We start from the raw sequence: 24,672 nt of genomic DNA on the forward strand, positions 1-24,672 counted from the left end.
TCAAAGTTCCAAAATGTATTCCCTAAATCTAATTTAGGTTTGTCAATCTTTTTATGGCAAGTTTATGCTGATAGTATCTACAGAGGAAAAATTTAGCAGTCAATATTCTCCATCTCTCCAGCAATTTGATGAAGCAACAACATTCCCCATATTTAGTAGGTAGCTAGCAAGGATGCATGGGCCCTGCTAAGCAAAAAATAACAAAAAATTAAGAGAACTTTGTTTGAAATAGTATTTATTTTGTAACCCAGATTTGATATGACTAATATGTGCATTCATATTACAATGGAAATAAGGTATATAACTTATTTGATCTTTCTTCAGTCACAAAGAATGTTTATAACAGCCATTGCTACATTCTAATCAACACTGTAAGATTAAGTTTTAATGAATTTGCATTAGGTGTGTGTGCATACAACTTTGCTAATGTATCATAGTACGTTACATCACTAACTTGAATGCAATGACTTTGTTCAGAAATGGATGCAAAGTCTATCTAGATTTTATTTTCCTAGGGCTACCATGCCTGGGATGTAGAAATCTGGACAGCTATTAAATGGGAGCACCCTCTGAATTTTCAGTACAGTACTGTATCTCTTTGCTACCATCTTTGCTACCATGGCCCTACAGATTGGAATAGAGCAGATTGGGCAGCCCTAGTTTTACTGTCACAATATTTATTAAAGTATCTTCAACAGCAGGAAGAAGAAATCAAACAATACTAGATGAAGTAAAACCGGACAGCTCACCGGAGGAGCGACTAAAGCTTAATTACTTTGGACACATAATGTGGAAGCAATTATGTGGAGAAAACACGTTGCTTGGAAAAACAACAGGTAATAGAAAAAGAGACCACAGGGTTAGATACAATCAGTGATAACATATAATTAACAAACATTTATGTATAGGATTTGTAGAGCTGCCCTTCATATGTAAGTAGATGAATATACTTAACATAGCACATATCCCCTGCTTTAATTAATTTTGCTCTTTAATCGGAGATGTTTACACGAAACACCAGTCTTTTAAAGTAGCTCATTTCTACGTCATGCAATGAAGACGAAGTTTTAATGTCCGTCCGTCGGGAAGAAAGGAATCGACCACTACGCGCCAGCTAAAACCGCTCAGAGCGACTGCTTCGGTTTCGGGAGTACATACGTACGCCTGAAAAACACTGCTCCCAATCTCAGCAATTTTAAGACGCGTGGACTTCAACTCCCAGAATTTCCCAGCCCGCATGCTGTTATGCCGCTTGAGGAATTCTGGGAGTTGAAGTCCACACGTGTTAAAGTTGAGAGGGTTGTTATTAAAAAAAATTGGTATAAAGGGGAAGCATTCATTCTTGCTGTTTTTGAATCCGAATTTATGTATGCACCGAAGTTTAAGGAGGACGGACAGACTCGCGGGTCTGAACAAATGGTGGATCCCCTCGGTTATTTCTATGCGGATGTGCATACTGCGGACTGTGAGGCGCGAAGAAAGGGGAAACCCCCTTGTGCGAACGAGCCTATTCACAGATCCTGAAGCATTTATGGAAAATCGCCGGTAAAGGACGACACTTCCGGCCGCTTTGAACGGTTTGGCGGGAAGATGGCGGCGGAGGGCGGCTGGCCGGGAAAGCCGAGGCCGTGGCTCTCAGAGGCGGCCTTGGCCCCCTTTTCTCCCTGTGAAGAGGCCACGAAGGGTCCAGTGCTCACCCCGCCTGCCGGCCTAGAGAGCTCCGGAGGCCGGAGTCGCAGCTTGCCAGGTAAGCGGGCTCTGAGCTGCCTGGCCCGCAGCCGGGCGGTCGCTGGAGGCGCCCCTAGTCGCTCTCCGGAGAGGAGGGTTCCGTTCAGTCTCAGAAGGATGAGAAGCGTAAGAAATGACGGGAGCTGGCCGGGAAAAATAATGGCTACTAACAGAGAATGGCTTATTGGTAAGACGGCGGGCTCCACTGCAGACAATGAGCTGCTAATGAAGCACGCGGTGGCCAAAGATGGGTTTTTTGCTACATCTTTTTCTAACTTATTTAAAATGTCAAATTTTAAATTTAAATCTGATCGTTGTGACAGAAGAGCTGGCATGGGACTGCAAGAACATCCCCTGGGAGCAGTAGCTGCACAAATGAAAGCTTCTCAAAACTGTTACTGTTGTCTACATATGTGAATTCTTAAATCAGTCCAATAAGTTTTTTTACTTTTATTTTTCCTGCCATGTCACACTTTTACTGAATAACAGACATAATATAAAGCAGCATATCTGTAGACAAAATTAATCTTTGAAACTAATGTTTATGGGCAAATTTCTAACCATTAAATAAGATTTCTGCTCTAGCTATATAGTATGTGCATGTTTTTGTCCTTTGTATGACTGGAAATTGAGTTTTAGAACTACATCAAATCAATTATGCAATATTTCAGGAAACATATTTATATAGTCACATCTCTGAGAAGACACCTCAATACAAAATGTATTACTTAAACCTCTATAACAATTTCTAAACTTTGCTTTGTCAAACTAATTGGTTCATACTCTGAAAAATATTTTGTTGTAATGCTTTTGTTTCTCAATATGTCAGATGTATTATTTTACAACTTTGCATCCCTCAGACAACCTGTTATCATTATGAGATCCAAGATTGGCACTTTTGTCAACAGTAAAGGATATATAGAGTGCCTTGTGAGTTGGAGATTGCATGTGTATGTGTGCATACATATAAGTAGTACAAGCTCACACAAAACTCTCCCATCTCCTTGATGCAGCTGCAGTTGTTCAGAAGTAAAGATACAGATGCCAGCTAGTTCAGCTGCAATGAAATCGTTGGGGAAGGAATTTTTTCACAACAGCATTAAGCAGGATCAAGAAGGGGGGGTGTTAATTAAATTTTGAGGCATTAATTATGATGTCTGTCTCAATATTCCCACTCCAAGTCATATTACTGTTTCTCTCTTGTTTCAGCAGTGAGAATCAGCAGTTGATTCTCTACCGCAAACTTATCGGGTTTTCAGTTTGGTGGAGGGAAGAGATTCCCCAAGGACTCTAATGGGTGAATTCATACTTTCTCACATGAACTTCAGAAGGATTCCAAGCCATGCCAGCACAATCATTTTAGTTCATTTAAATTTAAAATGAATTGTTCAGAAATTATTGTGAACCTCCTTGTGACTTTGCTGTTTTCCAATAATGTACTGGTTATTGTTACTTATGTTTGTTTCTGTATTAACAATTTTCTGTTGTTTTTCACTTGTAATTTTGTAAGATGTTTTTCATAAAGTAAGATAACAATGTCTCCATTTTAACAATTTCAATAATCCAGAAAAATAATAATAATGTTCCTCTTAAACTTCTGAGATTAATTCATATTAAATAATTTAAAAACATATATTTCTGTGATAAACAGTGTGATTAATTAAATGTGAATATCACCATAACTGTGCTATCATATCACTAATTCATACTGATTCCAAGGAAGCCTTGTTATCTAAGTAATAATTCTCAGCTCCCATTATTTTCTATGGATATTCATGACTACCTATCCAGGGAGCAAAAGCCAATTTCTGTTGACCTCTCAACTATAAACTATAATTGATTCTCTTTAAATCACTATAACTTTTTCATAGTTGTGAATCCCATATATGTCCCACCAACTACCTCTGTGGTAGAAAAGTTGCTAATGTAATGCTGGATTTCCACTTAGGACCATGTCAACATGTGGATGTACCTGATGACAACAGTGACAAACTATTGTTAGCAAACTGGGGGCTTCCCAAAACAGTCCTGGAGAAATATCATGGCTTGGGAGTAGTTCGTATGTTCCAGTGGCAAGCAGAGTGCTTGATGGCTGGACAAGTATTGGAGGGAAGGAACTTAATCTACTCAGGTAAAGGAGCTACTGACAAAAACATTTACTGTTTTCTTTTTCATTCTGCAGTATTTGTTTCTTTTTTTATTTTAAGGGCTTTTGGGGAGAACTGTTTGGAATATATTGAAGTATTTAGATGTTGAATTGGATAATGTGATTCCTTTTTTTTTCTTATTCTCTGCTTCAAATATAAATTAATTTTAATGGCAGTTTCTTTGGTAACATCGGATATCAAGGATTTGGGTTACTTTTTAAGCATAGGCAAGTTGGAAAAATGTGAACTAAATTGATTTCTTAAATGATACTCATATTCTTCCAATTTTTGAACATCTCTTACAGAAAGTTTGAGGGCAGGTTATATGTAAGTAGTTATTCTAAACTTATAAGAAGTATTGTTATTTGATAAGTATATTTTCCAAGCTAGTGGCTGTAGAAGAAATACTGTATCAGATAAAGAAAGATGCTTTTAAAATTCTAATTGTTAGAAGATCAGTGGGGTAAATTAAAATTAAATTTATGAAGGTGGGGTAGGCTTCTGGTCTAGATACTTTTCCACTTAATTGGTGCAAAAGTATTTTGGGTTCTTATTTTTGTTTTATTAATGGTATAATCTGAAGGGTTTTTTTATACTACTACTCTTTAGTTTGAAAGAGGCAAATACAGTCCTCTGGAAGAAAGGTATGGATTTAATGATATGTTCCAATTATAGACATATTTATCTGATAAATGTGGACAGAGACATTCTTAGGAATGTCAGCCCTTCAGGGTAGGCAGGTCAGGAAACAGACACCACAGGAACTATTGGAACCCTTATTTTTTGTTATACAGTATTTATTTATCAAATTTGTATGTTGCTCAACTCCCAATGACTCTGGGCAGCTATAATAACAGAATCTTCTGTTGAAAGCTTCTTTGTTTAAAGAGAAAAAGTATATCTAAGTATACTCTGTTCCAGATCTCATGTATCACTCTTCCATAGAAGCTAATCTGTTATGGTCTGTTGATGAAACCACATTTATATAAATCATGATTTAGTGTATTTTGTGAACAACCTATAATTTCAAAAGTTCTTGTTTGAAATAAAGTCTATAGCTGTAAGTCATTTTCTTGTAAATTGATGCCTATTTATTAATGGCTTTCAGCTCCCACCAGTGCGGGGAAAACACTTGTGGCTGAATTACTCATATTGAAGAGAGTTATAGAAACACGGAAGAAAGCATTGTTCATTCTACCTTTCATCTCTGTGGCAAAAGAGAAGAAATATTACTTACAGGTGTGATCTAAAATTGGAGTGGGTATTCTTTTAGTGGCTATGGACTGCACATTTTCTTAGAAAAAAACTGGAATGGAGCAATGATCTTGCTGTGCACTATAACATCAGTGATCTTGAAATAGCATAGATTACATATATTCTAGGGCTTGGCACTTGGTCATTTGAGAGTTAAAGAAAGTATTATTTAATTTATTTAATTATTTAACTAGGCTTATTTTCTACTTACTTGCCAAAAAATGGGTAGTTTATAAGTATCAAAATTGAAACAAACCTATCATTAGTATTCTGTTAATAGGTTGTAAATAATTTTAGAATGAAATGTAAGGCTGATTTTGAGCACTCTACCTACATGTACTTCTTTCTGAAAAAATAGGCTATGTTCCAAGAAGAAGGTGTGCAAGTGGAAGCTTATATAGGCAGTATTTCTCCTTCTGTCCCTTTTTCTGCACTTGATGTTGCAGTCTGTACTATTGAGAGAGCCAATGGTCTGGTCAATAGACTCATAGAAGAGAAAACTCTTGACTCTCTGGGTAAGTTACTTTGACAAATATTAATATAAAGAGAAATAGTGAAATGAAAATTGTTTACTTGGGTACACCTTTTTTCTGCATGATAGCCATTTCTGTAACACATTTTGTTTGCAATCCAAAGATATGAATTTTTAAAAATTACACACCAAATATACATGCTATGATCTTGGATGTATATCTTCGGCCTTGTCTACTTTTTCCACATAACGTTTCATCTGCTGACTTTAGCATAATTGTTTACCACCTCTAAGTTACTAACTCCTAATGGTTGTTGATCATGTTTATAATGTTCATAGCATTTTTTAATTAGAAAATATATTTTTTTTAAAATTTAAAAATTAAGAAAATTTTCTTTTATGTAATAACTGTTAAATTTAATATTTGAAGCTTAACCTATATGTTTCATTGAATAATGTGATTAGATGACAAAGCAACTACTATCAATTTTATTCTAATGTATGCTTCAGTGCATAACAGTCCTTGTTTTAACAACAAGAGAATTATTTGGGAACTAACTACTTTGAATTGTTTATAAAATGTATTCATATATATTTTCTGGGCTGGAGGCATTTTTTGGTTGTAAATGACTATATTTACAGAAAAGGAAGTTTAGAGTAAAAAAGAAAAAAGCATTACAAACACACATAAAATCCAATGTGATATCCAGCTTCCCTATTTTGTCAACCCAGAGTTGTCAGTATCTGAAGCCAACCCTGGACATTTTTTCCCTCAATAACTATGTGCTTTTGACACCCATTGTATGTGTGTGTCTGGATACCTTAACCACACTCCAACGAAAAATGGGAAATTCAGTTAGAATTGAACATGGGACAAGTATAAAAATTCAGTTAAAACACTGAATTAATAACTAGTGACTTAAAATTAATCGCCTGTACAATGGAGCATGTCATTTTTGCAATTTATGTAGAAATGCAATATACACACACAAACCATTTTCTCTCTAACATAAAGACAGAACACACACATTCACACACATCTCCTACCTCCCAGCAAATACAGAAAATATAAAGAAAAACAATGTAGAAGAGGTGTGAAGAAGGGGCAGCTAGATTGGGAAGGAGAGAAAATTAAAACTATTTGCTGAATGGTTGAAAAATGGTTTGGGCTGGGCTCAGCAAGGATAAACCTGTGTATGCTTATTCTCTAGTAAATCCCATTAAATGTACAGTCGTGTGAAAAAGTAAGTACACTCCATGTAACGTGTTTTTTTTAACATATGTGGACATATCAATTTTTATCTTCATTCAAACAGTGTATAAAGATAAAGGTGATATAACTGAACAAAAAAAAACTATGAAAAATTGACTTTCCAATCATCTTTTCAACAAAAAATTAACAGATATAACATTTCCTTCTGTGGAAAAAGTAAGTACACCCTTAGCTTTAATACCTAACATTGCTCCTTTTGGCAGAAACAACTTCAAGTAGGCATTTCTTATAATTGTCTACCAGTCTCTGACATCAACTGGGTAGAGTTTTTTTCCCACTCCCCATGCAGAATTTTTTCAGCTGTGCAGTGTTTGAAGGGTTTCTTGCATGCACAGCCCGTTTCAAATTACTCTGCAGCATCTCGATTGGTCTCACATTATCCTCAAGCACCCTCTGGTACAATGAAGAGTTCATAATGGATTCTATGATGGTGAGCTGCCCAGGCCCTCATACAGCAAAACTGCCCAAACCGTAATATTCCCACCCCCATGCTTTACCTTTGGTGTCAGATTTTTCTGGTGAAATGCTGTCTTCGGTTTTTGCCAAACATGTCTTCTAGTACTATGGCCAAATAACTGTATTTGCCTTGTCTGTCCAGAGCACATTGTTCCAGAAGTCCTGGTCTTTGCCTAGGTGATCATGAGTAAAGTTTAGTCTTGCCTTGATGTTCTTTCTGGACATCAAATGTTTCCTCCTGGCATACTCCCCATGATGTGATGGGAGGCATGAGCAGGGAGGATTCTGGAATGGAGTTTCAAGGTTGTAGGGAGGGGGGAGAGATATTCCAAGGAAAGCATCTCCTCAGCCCCCAGATGGACTGTGTGAAAGTCAAAAGGAGGAGACTGGCCCCTCCCATAAGGGCATGATGGTTATAGTTGCTGTCGTTCGGGGATTAGAGTTAGTCTGGCAAGATTCTGTCTATTAGGTGCAAGCTAATAAAGAAGCTGAGCTGAATTCTGGACTGTCTCGTGGTGATTCTTGGGCTGAACCTGACACATGAAGATCTAACTTGTGCAACTTCTTTCTAATAGTATCCTCATGCACTTTGACATCAATAGCAGTGAGGACTACCTGTAGGTCACATGATGAAATTCTGGGATTCCTAGAGACTTTTTTCAGCATCTTGCATTCTGCTTTCAGGCTGAGTTTGCTGGGATGGCCTGGCCTGGGCAAGTTGGCAGTTGTTTGAAATCTCTACTTGTAGATGATCTTCTGAACAGTGGAATGATTGATGTCCAATTGTTTAGTGATCTTTTTACATCCCTTCCCATCTTATAAGCTGCTTTCTGAAGATCTCTTCAATCTAGGCATGGTGAATCCACACCCTTCAACGACACAGAGCAAATTAAACTAAATGTCTGAGGTTTCAATAAGACAGGTTCCTCCCAGATCCTCTCTAATGATGTTCTAATCATTTGCACCTGATCTGATACACCTGATTCTAATTTTAGGTATCTGAGGTAGTGTACTTGTATGTAGGGGTGTACTTACTTTTTCCACATGCAAAATTTGCATTTGTTTATTTAAATTACACATTGGACTACAAAATGTAAATGGTGCGTGATATCTTTATCAGTATTGTTGAAATGAAGATCAAAGATCTCTATGTTGAAGTGTGTTGAAAAAGTCAAAAATTTCAATAGGGAGTACTTACTTTTTCTTACTTATTCTCAAGACTGTTTGTGATTTCTAGCCTATTTATTATGAAATTCTCCCATAGACCATAGAATAGTCCATTGAAGGAGGAAATAGATTGTAGTGTGCTAGCTCCATCCCATCCTTTTGTTTTCCACGTATATTAGGCAAAGTGAATGGAGGTAGAATGAAGCTTCTACCATAGTTTCTAGCATACATAAAGGGAGAATCTAGAAAAATGTGGGTCTTCATTTTCAGTAGGATGGAAAGAATTGAAGATGCTTCTATTTCCCTCCTGTCTCTGCTCCAGCCACTTGCTTGCACTATTTGCGTCCTACTTGCCACCCTTGTTTACAATAATGTAATGTTTACATTATTGTTTATAATAATATTGAATGAACACAAAATAACTATTCTTCCTAAGTTGTTATTTGGGGGGAAAACTTGATTTTGTGGTGAATACAGTAGTACATACAGTTTGTTCTGTCTAAGGATATTGTTAGTTTACTCTATTTTTTCTTTTTTAATAGATGCTGTTTTAGAATTTGCTTTGAGGAGGGATTGTATAGAAACTAATTAATTTAAAAATGCCTGCATATTCCATCCCCCCCATCCCTTTTTATAGGAATAATTGTTGTGGATGAATTGCACATGTTAGGAGATTCTCAAAGAGGATATTTACTAGAACTTCTGCTGGCAAAAATTTGTTTTTTGACTAAAAGAATAAAGAACATGTAAGTAGAATGAAAAATCATGATTTCTTTAATATTTGAACTTTAAAAAAAAAACAGATGTGGGACTTAAGTTTTTTGTTAAAATGTTAATTTGCTTTGGCAACCACAAACATTTTTTTTAATGATCAGTTCTAATTAGACTTATTTTGGGATGGCTGTCGAAATCATGGATTGATCATTGCTCAGATACACCCTTAATGTGTTTAACTTGGGTTCTGGGAAAGCTGTTAAGTACAGGCATCTGTTTAAGAGGAATTGTCCCTAATACATTTAACTGTTTATTATTTGAAGGATTGTTTGAACTTCACTTAGAATGCTTCTTCATTTTATGGAAATAAGCATTCAATAAACTACAATTCACTTTCCTTTTTAGTTATATCTACGGCTCTGATATCATCTGATGGTCTTCCACTCAGTCTTAACCAGGCAATCCTGCTTAGCTTCTGAGATTAGCCAGGTACTACCACCTGCTGAGGCCAATGAAAAAATACTGTATACAGGTAGTCCTCGTTTAGCAACCATAATTGGAACCAGCAATTCTGTTGTTAAGCAAAATGGTTGCTAAGTGAAACCATGACTGTGCTTTTGACCTTACTTCAACTTTTCTTTGCTTTATAGACCTGTAAAGGTTGTAATGCGAGGATTGGTTGTAAAGTTACTTTTTCATCTCACTGTGATTGAATGATCGCTAAACAAGGCAGTAGCTAAATGAGGACTACCTGTAGTCCTTATTGCAAGACAGATAGGGTGGAAGTATCCCATAATATGTTTTCCATCTTAACTTTGGTAGAGATTATAAGGATCCTTCATAGGATTTTGGAAATAGTGGGGTAAATCACTGCATCTTTAGGCCTGGTTTATGCATTGTATTTAACCATGGTTTCTACATTCTACAACTGACTTGGTACACATGATACTTCAAGTCATAAACTATGGTTTATTAGCCATGCTTAGTACAGTGTGTTAACCCATGCAGCTACTCAAGATGTTTGTGGTACTCTTTGCAAACACCTCTTTCAAATGCTTTGAATAGCCTTGGAAAAATTACAGTGTAACTGAAATGATGAATGCTATGTCTTGCTACTAATGCAAATACTGCTATATGTTAAAAGCAACAGCACAAATAAAGATAGATGGATTTCAAGATGAGCTATAATATATACCCTAGACTAACTGCCATACTACCAAATCTCTCAAGTTGATTTTGAATGTACAATGGCTTCTAGGAGAAAGGGACTGGTACAGACACATCCTGGCATCTGAATATCTTTTCCAAGGTCTTCTTTGCTACTCTACCAAGTGCTAGCCTGCAGCAGGTTTCGTGACTGTTGGTTCCTTTACTGTTTGTAGTTGATCCTAAAAAGCAAAAGCTATCCACCACTTCAGTGTTTTCACTGTCAATTCTAAAGCTGGTTCCTGTTGTCATTGGTTTGAAATTCTTTTTATTTAATCTTAGTCTTGTTTTTTCACTGTGCTCCTTGACTTTCATTACTAGAGCTTGCAGATGATTTGCATCTTCAGCTATCTGGAAGTGACATCAGCATAACACAGGTTATTAATATGTCTTTGTCTACATTTAAAACTACCCTCACCTTCTTCCAATCCAGTTTCCCTCTCTCTATATATATATATTCAGAATATAGGCTGAATAAATAAGGGGAGAGTATTCAGCCTTATCTCATTCCTTTGCCAATCTGGAATCAATCTGTTTGCCATGTTATCCAGACTGGCTTCCTGACTTGCATATAGGTTTGATATGAGGATAATGAATTGTTCTGGGACTCCCATTTTTTTAAAGCACATTCCACAATCTGACATCATTGCCACAATCAAAGGCCTTTCTATAATTAATGAAGCATATATTGATGGGGGGCATTCTTTGGCTTTCTCAATTATCTAGCATGTGTCAGCAATAAAGTTTCATGTTTCTCAGCCTTTTTGAACATCTGGCAACTCCCTTTCCACGTGGGTGTCTAATCTGTGTTAGATGATTGTGTTGATTAGATGATCTAATCTATGTTGGATGATCCTAAGCATTATTTTGCTAGTGTGTGAAAGTAAGGATATTTGTCGTATTTCTGCAGATATACTGTACCTTCAGATCTTGTAGCCTTCCACTTGGTAATGATCAGAGTACTGATCTAGCTTCTTCAAATATTAGAGGGGATATCTTTTAAGGTATCTTTGATGTTAACATCTCTACTGTACAGAATTTCTATATACTTCTTCCATCTTTGTTTGATCTTCTTTGAATCAGTTACTATCTGTCTATTGGGTGTCCTTTAGCTTACCAGTTCAAGGTTGGAGCCTCCTGAGTTCATAGATCTTTTTGAAGAATTTCCTTATTTTTCCATATCTGTTTCCATCTTCAGTGACTTTACAGATATCATTGTAATATTGTTTCTTGACTCTTCCAGCACTTTTGTGAAATTCATCTTTTCTGTGATCTTTGTGTTTCTTGTCTTTGACTTCTTAAGCAATTTCCATTTGTTCTGATATCCAGTTTGCTTTCTTCTGATTCATGGTCTTTGGCTGTCTTGTTTCACATTCCTCCTTAACATCTCCATTGATTTTATTTCATGGTTCTTCTGGTTCCTTATCAATAAAGTTTAGGACTTTAATGTGACTCTTTTTTCTCACTGAACATGTTGAGTACATAGTCATGATCATATCATGGAAGCTGGATGATTTTTTTCTTCCACTTTAGCTTAACCTGGAACTTGCACATGAGCAGTTTGTGATCAATTGCACAATCACAAACTGCTTTGCTATTTTAACTGAGCTGTTCTACCTCCATGTACCAATAATACAGTCAGTTTGGTTTTTTGTGTACTCTGTCTGGTGATGTCCATGTATATAGGTGTAGCTTTGGTTGTTTGAAGACTGTGTTAGGAATAAAGAGATTGGCAGAAACTGATAAGTCATTCTCCTGCTTCATTTCAGTTTCCTAGGCCATACAGTCCAACTACATTTTCCTCCTTACTGTTTCTGTCTTTGGGGTTCTAGTCTCCAACCACAAGCAGCACATCTTGCTTGCATGTTTGTCAGTTTCAAATTGATTATAAAACTCATCAACTTTCTCTTCTTTTCCATCAGTGGTTGGAATGCAAACCTGGGTAATTGTCATATTAGCGGGTTGTCTGTGACATTTAATTGATGTTATTTGTTCATTGATTGCATTATAACCAAGTATTGCTCTTGCTATATCCTTCCTCAGTATGAAAGCAACATAATTCCTTCTTTGTTTTTTGTGTCTTGAGTAATAAATAGTATGACTGAAAGTGTCCAGTTCCAATCTTTTCAGTTTGTTGATACCTAAAATGTCAATATTTAGTCAATTTTCAGCATGTTGAGCTTTCCCATGTTTATGCTTCTTACAATATGTTCCATGTTCCCACTGTAGTTCTGTCTTTGCAGCTTCAGATTTTCTTTTCTTGCATGGCAATATCAGCAACTAGATGTCTGAAGAGCTTTAATCTAGCCATGTCATAAATACCACTAGCTCTTCCTTAGTAGCATGTTGAGTGCTATCTGACCCAAGGGGCTCATCCGGCACTATATTGTTAATTGCTTTATTTTATCTATTCATGTTGTTTTCTTGGTAAAATTTAAGAGTGGTATACCATTCCCTTCTCCCAGGCCATATGAAATGATGTTTTGTCATTGTCACGAAAGTGATTTTCCGCTTTCAGCATCTTTCTGTATCACTGTTGCCAATATAGATGGCTGCTTGCTTTAGCTGGGCAGCTGGAATTATCTTCATGCCTTGGGTGACCCTGCTGGGATTATATAATCTTAGTATACAATCCTAGTGTTCTTTACAAATCCCTCCCAGGACACCTCTCCACCACGATGAGGACTTGTGGTGGGGGAGTCTATCCATCTAACCCAGCCTTGTTAAAGAATCTGTTTCATTCTCTCTTACATCAAGGTTAGGAAGATGATGCCAAATGAGTTGCTCTGTTGAAGTTGTGTAATGGTAGGGAGAACTACCAAACCACTAAGTAGGCTGGGTCAGAAAGCTTTTGAGAGGAAGTTTGAGACCTCCAGTTTTCCACCCTACAGTCACTCTACATAAGGCCACCTTTGAAGATCACTCAAAAGCTGCGGTCTATCCAGAATGCAGCAGTGCAGGCAAGTTACTCATGCAGCTTGGTACTACCATGTTACACTGCTACTCCACAAGTTACATTGGCTTTTATTGGGCTTCTGAGTACAACCTATAAAGCCCCTCATGATATGGAACTAAGTTATTTTCAGGACCACCTTCCTCTAATAGTTTCTGCCCGCTACATCCGATAGACTGGGCATACTCTAGGCTCTCTCTATTAAACACTGCCACTGGAGGGACCCAGGAAGCATTCCTTCTCTGTTGTAGTGCATGCCCTCTGGAACACCATACCTCTTGAGATCTGTGTGGCCCTGACCCTGCCAGCATTTCCTAAGTCCTTGAAGACTGGATATTCCCTTGGGCATGAGGTCTAGAGGTTGGGTGAGTCTGTCAGTGTGATTCTTTATTTTTTTATGGATGAATTGGGTTTGTTCCTGGGCAATATTATTTTATTAGTGATTGTTGTTGTTGTTTTTAACCCAGTGTTTGCCAACCAGAGTTGTAATTGCAAGATGGGTAGCTACATAGATTGACATAATAAATAAATAAATCCATTTCCACTATCCATGGTCCCCTATCAGTAGTAAGTAATAATTGTTGATAGACACCTTCCATGAGTTCATTTTTTAAAACAATTGACCATCATATCGTAGGTTATAAATTCTATAAATTAATTATACAGTGGGATCAGTTTTCAGAATTCAAAATAGTTTTGTTTATTCCTGCAGACAAATCATGGAAGAGTCTCTTTGTAACAAAATACAAATTATAGGCATGAGTGCCACCCTTCCTAACTTGGATCTTCTGGCTTCCTGGCTAAATGCAGAATTGTACCACACAGACTTTCGTCCAGTACCCCTTGTGGAACAAGTGAAAATTGGCAGCAAGATTTATGACTCTTCAAATGCAGTTGTGAGAGAAATTCAACCTGTACTGCATTTTAAGGTAATTGCCCATACTAAAAATCAGTTAGTTTGATGCAGTGCTATTTTTCTACATAAAATTATGCCAACATTACATGGATGTGAGTATGGCTGTCCTGTTTTAAGCAAATTGTAGCACATAAAAGCAATTCTAAGACCTATTCTTAGGTCTTATTTGTTTATTTATATACATATATGAATTTATATTTATACATCTACAGTAGCTCCGAGGATTCTGTGCCAACAAGCTTACTGGTCACAAAAGATTTGGGACCATTGTTTTAGATTTATTTTGCTTGGTTGGGTCCTTGACAACTCATCAAAATCTCATGATATATAGTCTTAAGTTTCTGCATGGATATCAACTATGGGAACAAATCACTGCACATCGGATTGCCTTTCTGATACTTGCACTGTCAGATATGGTAAGTCTGCCAGAATACATAATTTAAATTACAGATGCTGCTGCAGAAGTGTTGATAGTAGCAGTGCTGTAGCACAATTTTCTCTGGCATTCTATATTATATATAACATCTGCTCAAAATTTATGCTGATCTATGTAAGTAGGTAAAAGTGGGAATAGAGCAGGAAGATTGGACATATTAAGGGTTTAAATAATTTTATCTTCAAGACTTTGAATGATTCATAGTAATCGGATTAAACTATGGACCATATTAGCTCTTGTGAATGAAGCCTATATGGAAGCTGCTGCTGCTGCTGCTGCTGCTGCTGCTGCTGCTGCTGCTGCTGCTGCTCCTCCTCTTACGGAAGGATGGAGACTAGAGTCTTTTATTTTTACTTTTTAGTAACTAATACAAAAAACAAAGAACATTATTTTAAAGACTAGATTAAATTATTATTATTTAATCTAAAACAAGAAACAAAAACATACAGGGCATATATTAACAAATAGACATCAATAAATGGAAGCCATGATTTGTTACAGTCATTTATAGCTAATCTGTATTAATCAATTCTGCAGACCACTGAATAGTTAGAACCATATGTTTGTCTTTCCAATGCTGAACAGTAATGTTGATAAAGATAAACTTCAAAAGAATATAAAAATCTGAAAATACAGGATCTCTTTTTTTCTAATTTTTATTAAAAATTTTCACAGAAGTAAAAGATAAATATGAAATGATATAAAGTAAGATTAAGAAAAAAAGAAAAGATAAGAAAAAGTGTGAAAAGTAGTACAAATAGAAAAGATATACAGTATGAAGAAGCGACTTCCGATCTTCTTTACAGCAATTACAAACGTATTCTCTCTCCTCCCTCTTTAAAGTTACATTTTTCCATTCTTCCCATATTCCATAAAGTTACATCATTCCGTTCTTCCCATATTCCCATATTCAACCCTATTTAATCAGAAAATCTATAAATCACCAGTTCATTTTTGTCCATTTCCAGCAAAAATTCCATAAGAGGTTTAGAGTCTTTAATAAAAGTGCTTGTTGTCTTGTCCCTGATCAAACGGATCAATTTTGCCATTTCCCTGATTTCTGCTATCTTCACAATCCATTCCTCCATTGTGGGTATTTCAGTATTTTTCATCTTTCTGCATATAATAGTCTTGCTTAGTTACCATGTACAAAACCAATCTTCCATAGGTCTTTTCTAATTGGCTATCCATAAGTCCCAGTAAAAAAGGTTCTGGCTTCATCTGAATATTAGTATTTAAAATTCTTTGTTTCATTATATGTATTTATATCCAATATTTTTTTGCTTTTTCGCAAGTCCACCATGCATGGTAAAATGACCTTTCATGTTTTCCACATTTCCAGCACTGATTAGAAGTACAGCTAGTCCTCACTTAAGGTCCATTCATTCAGCAACTGTTCAAAGTTATGACGGCACTGAAAAAATGGACTTACAACCAGTCCTCTCAGCTTCCCCGTGATAACGTGATGAAAGTTTGGGCCTGCTCACATTTACCACCGCCCCCCTGCTACTCCCCCCCCAGCTGTCCTTCATCATCTGCCTTTTCTCTGCTGGGCTCCTGGCCACATACGGGGAAGGCACTGCGGAGTAGAATAAGTATACTGTAAAAAATACATTAAAAATAGAGAAGAAGACAGAGCTAAAAGTGTCCCGACACCATCATTAAAAAAAAAAAGGCCCTTCAAATTTATCCAAAGCATGTTTTTGTGACCTAAATATCAAACCTTGCTCCCTAATATAAAATATAGGCCCTCTGCCAACAAAACTACCTCCAGACAACATCCACTCATAAGATAAGCTAGTCTTGAGCACAGATAACAAAGACTTGCCCAAGGACCATTTAATTCTCTTAACTCCAGGTGTCCTCCTTGAAGAAACTTTGGTAAATAACTCCTTTACACAGCTAAGAACAAGCAATTATCCTTCATAGATTAGAGGATCCAAAACAAGATCTATTAAAACTGCACATTGCTAGTGCTATGCTTAGTATAAACCCTGTCAGCACCAGCACTTGTGCCTGTACAAATTGTGCATATAACCTCACATTGTCAGTGAGAGTTCCTACAGCTCCTTGCCAATTAATGGAATCAACTCTACCTTATTCTTCTCCTAGTTTGCCTGATCCCACATCCAGCCTCTCTCAGCTACAAGGCCTTTGGCAAGGATGACTGGTGCCCTTTTATTCCTTCTTGTTCCCCTTTTCTTCCTTCTCGTTCCTTCTTTTCTTTGTCATTGTTGTTCTTTTGTCTTGTGCTGTTTTTGTGTTTTGTGTTTTTGTTTTTTTTTGCTCTTAAATGTTTTTAACAATTGTAAACTGTCCAAACCGCTGGGAGTCAGACAGCATATAAATTTAATAGATGATGATGATGATGATGATGATGATGATGATGACCGCCATCATCCCACATTAGCACTTGTGGAAATATCTAAGCATGTTATCTAATGACCCCAGATCCTAAGCTCTGAAGGCTTTACAGATTGATATCAGCACTTCTTATTTTTCCATATGTTCCTACCAAAAACTTAGATCATCATTAGAGGCTCCGTTCTGGATACATTTTTATGCTGAGATATGGGGAGTGGCAGCTGAGGAGCAGAATTTTTTAGTATAATGGACATCATTGAGGTGTGCAGTCCCCTACTCCCAAAAATATACATTTTGAAATGCAATCATTTTCATTAGTTTTCCAATTTGCAATATAGGCTGACTTATAAGAAAGTAGATCCAAATATATTAAGCAGTAGGTGAATTAGTCAACATATTAATGATAATTTTTTAAAAAATCCAGAAAATCACCATCTAAGTCTAATTGCTTAGCAATTGCAACCTATGATCACTCACTCCCCAATATATTTAAAATTCTTCCAAGTCACCTTGAAAAAATAATGACAATCATAATTACATTTCATTGCAAAATGTTACATATTGTGGTTATTTATAATGTATTGCTTATGCATACACATTTTCCTTCTTAATGTACCATTAGATTTGTTGCCGTTCTTGCTAAAATAATGTTAATGGCAGAGAATGCCTCAGGGAACAGTACTTTATTTGAAGTGTTACCACAATGGAAAATCCTTCCACATTATTTCCATAAACCTAATATGTAATTGTCACGTTCTACAATTGTTTAGGGAGATGAGGACCATGTGGTGACTCTGTGTTATGAGACAGTTCAGGATGGCCATTCAGTTCTTATATTCTGCCCAACAAAGAACTGGTGTGAGAAATTAGCAGACATCATTGCCAGGGAGTTCTGCAGTATTCAACAGAAGAGTAAGTCAAGAATAAGGGATTGAAGAAGAGAAGGGACTTGGAGACAAAACACAAGATTTTAAGACTGTTTTCCTGTCTGAAGGTCTTCAAAAGATGTCAACACTTTCACCAGTTATTCTGTGCATGGAAGGGATAGAAAAGTTGTTGATTCAATTAAAGCGGTCTCCTTCTGGCTTGGACAGTGTGCTTCACCGGACTGTCAAATGGGGAGTTGCTTTTCATCATGCAGGTATGCTTTTTTGTTATCATACTTATCAACATGTGCATACCTGGAGTGAGATTTCTAGCATGGTTGTACCACATAAAGATGGAGAAGAATGTGTGTCTAAAACACATTGAACTTGATCTGTAGGCGTTAAACTGTATGCTGTGGTGATTGGAAACAAAACTAGAAGTAAAAATTTCAGATACACTCCTGTCCAGGTAGAAGGAAATGAGGGAGTAATTATGCTGAGACTATGAAGCCATTAAATGAATGTAAGAAAAATGTTAACATAAACTTGTGGCCATTGTTGCCTATACAGTATAATAAGACTCAAAGTATGAACATAAAATAAAGAAGAGAAGATTAATTGAAACATGGTCAGAGGACTCTCATGATTAGAATAGAGCAATTGAAGGAATTAACTTGTTCAAATAGCCCAGAAGTAACAGAAATTGAAGAAAAGTTATCTTGTATGTTAAAAAATATTCACATTTGAAGAGAAATCCAAAGAAATGAACTTGGTAGCACTGTTAAGAGCATCTGGGTTAAACTAACCAGAAGAACTAATAAAAATATCACCATAGGTGACTTTTTTTTTAAAATGCCACCTGGACTTCACAAGATTGACAACCACTTCCCAGGCACAGAATCAACATCTCAGCAGAATCATATGGGTTTTGGCATGAACGCAACAAACAGTTTCCCCAAATCCCTCCATTTCTGCTAATTAGAAAATAATTTTCTTCTTTTAAAATCAGGTTTGAGATTGCTGGATGAGAGGCTGGAAACCAGTGGAATTTACCATCTCACATCAGTTCAGCTTTAAGCTGGAATAGGCAGGAAGCAGAGAAGGATCAACTGTCTTCTTGATGCTAAGCGCTAGAAAAGTGTAGGAATTTTAAGCAGAAAGGACCATATAATGTTGGAATTGTTGATATTAAGAAAAATTGTGTATATACTGTATGTACTTCAAGACTATAAATTTTAATGAAGCACTATTAAGTAGGATTCCATACAGGAAAAGCTGTTTGTGAAAGGAACAAAAACTAGATGGCTGTTAACACAAAGAAGAGAGATAATAAAGGCAGAAAAGGAAATCCTAAAAAGGGAAAGATGGAGGATAGGAAAAGCCAATGTGGTTACAAAAATCCTTACTGAGAATCTACAGATTAAAAAGGACGCACATAGAAAATGGAAAGGGATATGTCACTACATAGTACATAGAAGTAGTTCTGAAAGTATAGATGAGGGATGAGTTAAGGTTAGTGAGGGATGTTAAGAACAACAAAAAGGGATTTTTCAGGTATGTTTGAAATTAAAGGAAAGGAGTTTTTTTCCAGACAGGGAATTCAAATTCTGTTTCTTATATTTCTTTTAAGACCAAACGTTGAGCATCTCCAACAGTGTAGCAAAGTTTTGCACTAATGTTTGCCTCAAATATTTCCTGATTAGGAAAATCTAAGGTGCCTAATTTCAGTAAAGGTTTGTATCTTTTAATTTTTACCTTAGTGGTTATAAGCAGTTTTTGTCTGTGTTTTTATGCTTTTAAATGTTACATATTGTGGGCTTTTGATTGTAACAGTGAACAAAACTGTTCTGTTGAGGATGCCACTGCTCAGGGAGCAGCTGTACCAAGAAGGCTGCTCTTTGTTTTGGAATGATCTCAGGATCGAGAGCCGGTGGGCTCCCAGTCAAAGTGAGGACATCTTTCTTTGTTTTCTTCACCAGAATTGCAAGCTACCCCAGGGTCTGTTTTGGTACTTAATTCTTTTAACTTTTTGTTGATAAAGCGTTTTTATCTTAAACTACTTTTCAGGTCTGACATTTGATGAACGAGACATCATTGAAGTAGCTTTTCGTCAAGGTGTCCTACGAGTTTTAATAGCAACTTCTACACTTTCTTCAGGGGTAAATCTGCCTGCACGTCGGGTAATTATCCGAACTCCTGTATTTGGTAGCAGATCGTTGGATATCTTGACATACAAACAAATGGCCGGAAGAGCTGGAAGGAAAGGAGTAGATACTATAGGTAAATGCATTTAGAGCATTTAGAGCCCTTTATCTGTTTATATTTACAAATAGAACAACAGTGAGTCTTATGATACTTTAAAGTCCAAACATTTCTTGTAGGATAAACCTTCCTAGGATGCAATATATAAGATGCATCAAATGGCCTAGAAAATTATAGAAAGGGTATTTTTCTACAATTCTATAATGGTCCAGGGGCAAAGAAAATGATTAAAATAACAAATGTATCATGATTTCTTTACAGTAAAAAATAGGTTCTTATTAAATCAACGCTGGAAAAAGTAGCTTAAAATCATATGGCTTAAGGACTACACTTTTAGTTAAAACAATGAAGATGAAGAATAAACAAGTATTAAGATATACCAGATAACATTGTATGCAGAAATACAAAACTGATCCACTGATTTCTAGTGTGGTGGAAGTTATTGGACAAGGATCTAAAAGACCCAAGTTCAAGTCCCACTCACTAGTAGAGCTGATTGGGTCACTTTCCCTCAGCCTAACCTATCTCAGAGGTTATATGAAAGGTGACTACCCCAGGTACCCCATTTTGCAATCCCTGAAGAAAGGGGTGATATAATTTTAAAAATAAGTAAATACAGTGGTACCTCTGCTTACGAACTTAATCCGTTCCGTGACTCTGATCGCAAGTCGAGTTGGTCGCAAGTCGAAGTAAATTTTCCCATAAGGTTCAATGTAATTACCGTTAATCCGTTCCAGCGTCCGCGGACCACGCGTCAGGGGCGGAAAAACGGCTGCTGATCACGCGGCAGGGCGGAAAAAATGGCCGCGGACCACGTGTCGGGCGGAAAAACGGCCGTGGAAAACGTGGAACGGGCGGAAAAATGGCCGTGGACCATGTGGAACGGGTGGGAAATGGCTGTGGACCACGTGGAACGGGCGGTAAATGGCCGTGGACCATGTGGAACGGGTGGGAAAATGGCCGCGGACCACGTGGAATGGGCGGAAAATGGCCGTGGACCACGTGGAACGGGTGGGGAAATGGCCGCAGACCACGTGGCACGGGCGGAAAAATGGCCGTGGACCACGTGGCGCGGGCGGAAAATGGCTCGTAAGTCGAGGCGAGTTTGTAAGTAGAGGTAAATTTTTGGGTCCGGAGCTGACCGTATCTTGAAAATTTCGTAAGTAGGGGCATTCGTAAGTAGAGGTACCACTGTATTAGGCAGAGTGCTTGCTAGGCAAAGTAGAATAATAATAAATCAGTATGAGCATCATATGGTCTTCTGGATGTTGCTGAACTGCAATTTCCATTATTTCTCACCACTGGCCATGATGGTAGAATAAATAAATGGGAGTTGCAGTTTAGTGTCTGCTTATCACTGTCTTGAAAACAAAACAAGGTCAATGTGATTTGTTCTTGTCTAATACATGTTATTTTGAAAAATAATAATATTAGGTTTCAACCCTAATTTTAAGCCATAATTGTATGCATACTAAGATCAATCCAAAATCCAAGTAAATTTGCTGTTATTCCCATATATGTTTATTGAAATACTGAACAGCATGCTCAGCAGGAGTACTTTTTTTTTTTTTTTTTGTAAATGTAAATAAATATGCTATGGTCAGGGAACAAAGAATGTAAATTAGCAAATACATGTCTGCTTCTTAATAATGGTGGCCAAGTCCTGGGTAAATATGCTTGCAGCCATTTGACCTAGTTAGTCAAATTAAAATTATTTATGCATGGAAACACTGTTAAACCAATGTAATTTTTTACTAATTTAAGACATTGTGTGTTAATAGGTGAAAGTATTTTGGTGTGTAAGCCCTCTGAAAAATCAAAAGGAGTTGCTCTTCTCCATGGTGGTATGAAGCCAGTGTGTAGCTGTTTGCTCAGCCTCAAGGGAGAAGGGATCACTTCCAGTATGTTACGGGCAATTCTTGAGGTATGTAATGCATGGGATGAGTGAAACATTGCTCATAATGTAAGTATTATTATTTGTTACAAGGTTTTGCACTGTTTCCATGAGGCTGCTGAATGTCTCTGTAGAAATTCTTCCTCCTCTTCAAATCATCTTAAACATAAATTCAATCTCACTCATCTGACGGTATAATCTCTGTGACAAAGGAGCTGCTCATGTAAAGAAAAGGATGTTGAAACCATTCCATTTATGGTCCATATTTAGATGTCTGTTTGTTTTCAAACAAATTTGGAAATTATATTATTAACTGTGGATTCCTGCCAGGGACAGAGGTTGGACTAAATAATCTTTAAGGTCCCTTCCAACTCTTACATTCTCTGATACTGTCATTCTTTGTATCAGTATGAACCTATTATTTTTATCTGTATAGCATTTATACAGATAATTTTTGTAGTAAGATTAAAACAATAAATAAAATAGTACTGTATGGCCTTAGCTACAGGTAGCAGCGTGGACATTTGACATCTTAACATTTGGCAGGAGAACAGGCATGACTAACTGTAGCCTTTACTATTGTTCTTTTAATGGAATAAAACAGGGGGTGGTTTTGTAATGATCAGCCCTGTGAGTTTTGTTGAACAAGAAAGGTAATAGAAACTTTTTCCAGGGTATTACAGAAATAAAACTGCGAAGCAAATAGTGAGTAAAATCCTCAATCATGTTTGCTCCATGCAGGCAGAAATGAAAGTTATAGAAGGTGCTTTTTCATCTCCCTTTGTATATTGCATTGATGTCATCAACTGCATTTATAGTTAAGTTAAAGTATCTCTCAAAGGTAGATTTCAAAGTTGTCAGAGAGTTTTCTTAGCAGTGAAATGAGCTATAGTTACGGATAAATTTATAGTCCTTTTCTCGGGCCATCTGACTATCCACCCATTATTGTGTCCTGTGGCAGCAAATTCAGTTAGAATTTAAGACAATTTTCAGTGTGGAGCTCCTAGGAAGATCTGATAGAGGCCTGCAAACATTTTTCTGTGTTAGTGCTATAGAACTGAGTGCCCCCTGAAATCTAATCAGATCCTACCTTGTTAGGATTCAGGAAATTGTTAAAAACAGATCTGTTTAAGAGGGGCCTGGATGTCATCTTCTAATTTTATCACTTTTTGATTGGTTTTTTTTATGATTTTATCCATGCTTCAGTTATTACTTATAAAAATATTTATACCTCGGACATTTCATGGTTAAGATGTAACCCACCAATAGTCTCTAGATTACAGAGTAAAAAGAAAATCATATAAGAAAATAAATATCCGTATGATTGTTCATCCTGAAGGGAATATTGATTTCGAGATTTACACAGGTTTGAAGAGATGTCTATGTTTGAATTGTTTGCACTATTCACAACTATTCCTGATATGTCCACCAACCTAAGAAGGTACCTTTCAAAAGTAACATATTTTTTTCAAGTACGTTTACTATCATTTTATTCTGATAGATCATAGCAAGTGGAGTAGCTAGTTCTTCAGAAGACATCGAGAGTTACGCATCGTGTACACTCCTTGCAGCTAGTTTGAGAGACTTCCAGGACAATAGGAGAGAGCAGGACAAAATTTGTGATGGATCTATTGAGACTTGTGTGAAGTGGTTGCTTGAGAAGGAATTCATCATGATTTCAGTATCAGATGTGGGCAAAGGTAAAAATGCTAATTTGTATATGAATTACGTATTTTTTAACTATAATTAAGGAAATGTAGATCAGGAAACATTTGTGGTACTTTATGGTGTTTGTATTTCCAGATTTCAATAAAATGGTAATCCAATTTACTATCTAATACATGTCTATAATAACATATATGCATCTATATACTACTAAAACTCTCATTATGTTTATCTGTTTGTCTGTTTGTACCTTCAAGTTAGCCCAAACAGTTTATTATACTGCAACAATTTTTGAATCAAGGTACCTAAAATTCACTAACTTAAAGAATGCATAAAAAGTCCAGGACCCATTACTCCTGTGGAACTGAAATTTCCATGATGCTCAGACCAGTTTTATTCACAACGTTTTGGCCGTTGCAGCATTCCCATGGTCACATGATCATTATTTCTGATGTTCCCTGCCAGCTTCTCATAAGCAAAGTCAATGGGGAAGCTGGCAGGAAGTTGGAAGTTGCTCCCGTTCCCACTGCTTTTTTGCCTGCCTGTGGTCATTCTGTTTATCTGTTTAGGTAAGTAAATATTGACTTATTATTGAAGTTCATCTGCCACTACAATTATTTTTCTATTTATGATATATACTCTTCTTAAATGATCATGGAACCATCCAGCATTGGGATAAAAAAAAATATGGTCAGCCTAAAATTTTATATTCTTTCTGGTCACATCAACTGCACTACCTTTCTCTCAAAGGATGACCCAATGGGTCACAGGGTTGTCTAGTGGCTACATAAATATCTACAATCTAATAAATGTCAAATCAGAAATAAATCTCACTGAGTGACTTATATCCAATCAGAAGGAGTCTGGTAGCATCTTTTCCAACTAACACATTTTATTAA

The 24,672-nt window shown here is 36.7% G+C and overlaps 1 protein-coding gene across 1 annotated transcript in view; it reads left to right on the forward strand.

Moving 5' to 3' along the window:
* The first annotated feature begins 285 nt into the window (after positions 1-285).
* POLQ (DNA polymerase theta) overlaps positions 286-24,672 on the forward strand; it is a 64,654-nt gene continuing 40,267 nt past the window's right edge. The window contains exons 1-12 of the mRNA XM_088147445.1: positions 286-296; positions 1,527-1,747; positions 3,677-3,859; positions 4,984-5,114; positions 5,488-5,644; positions 9,135-9,243; positions 14,083-14,299; positions 17,857-17,998; positions 18,081-18,227; positions 20,020-20,232; positions 21,996-22,138; positions 23,610-23,808. Coding sequence (XP_088003571.1) covers positions 286-296; positions 1,527-1,747; positions 3,677-3,859; positions 4,984-5,114; positions 5,488-5,644; positions 9,135-9,243; positions 14,083-14,299; positions 17,857-17,998; positions 18,081-18,227; positions 20,020-20,232; positions 21,996-22,138; positions 23,610-23,808 — 1,873 coding nt within the window. The remainder of the gene's footprint in view (positions 297-1,526; positions 1,748-3,676; positions 3,860-4,983; positions 5,115-5,487; positions 5,645-9,134; positions 9,244-14,082; positions 14,300-17,856; positions 17,999-18,080; positions 18,228-20,019; positions 20,233-21,995; positions 22,139-23,609; positions 23,809-24,672) is intronic.

This window comes from Python bivittatus, unplaced genomic scaffold (assembly GCF_059951505.1).
Source record: "Python bivittatus isolate LINGU-HERP-01145 unplaced genomic scaffold, Pbiv_v1 ctg000520_np1212, whole genome shotgun sequence".
Taxonomy (NCBI): Eukaryota; Metazoa; Chordata; class Lepidosauria; order Squamata; family Pythonidae; genus Python; species Python bivittatus.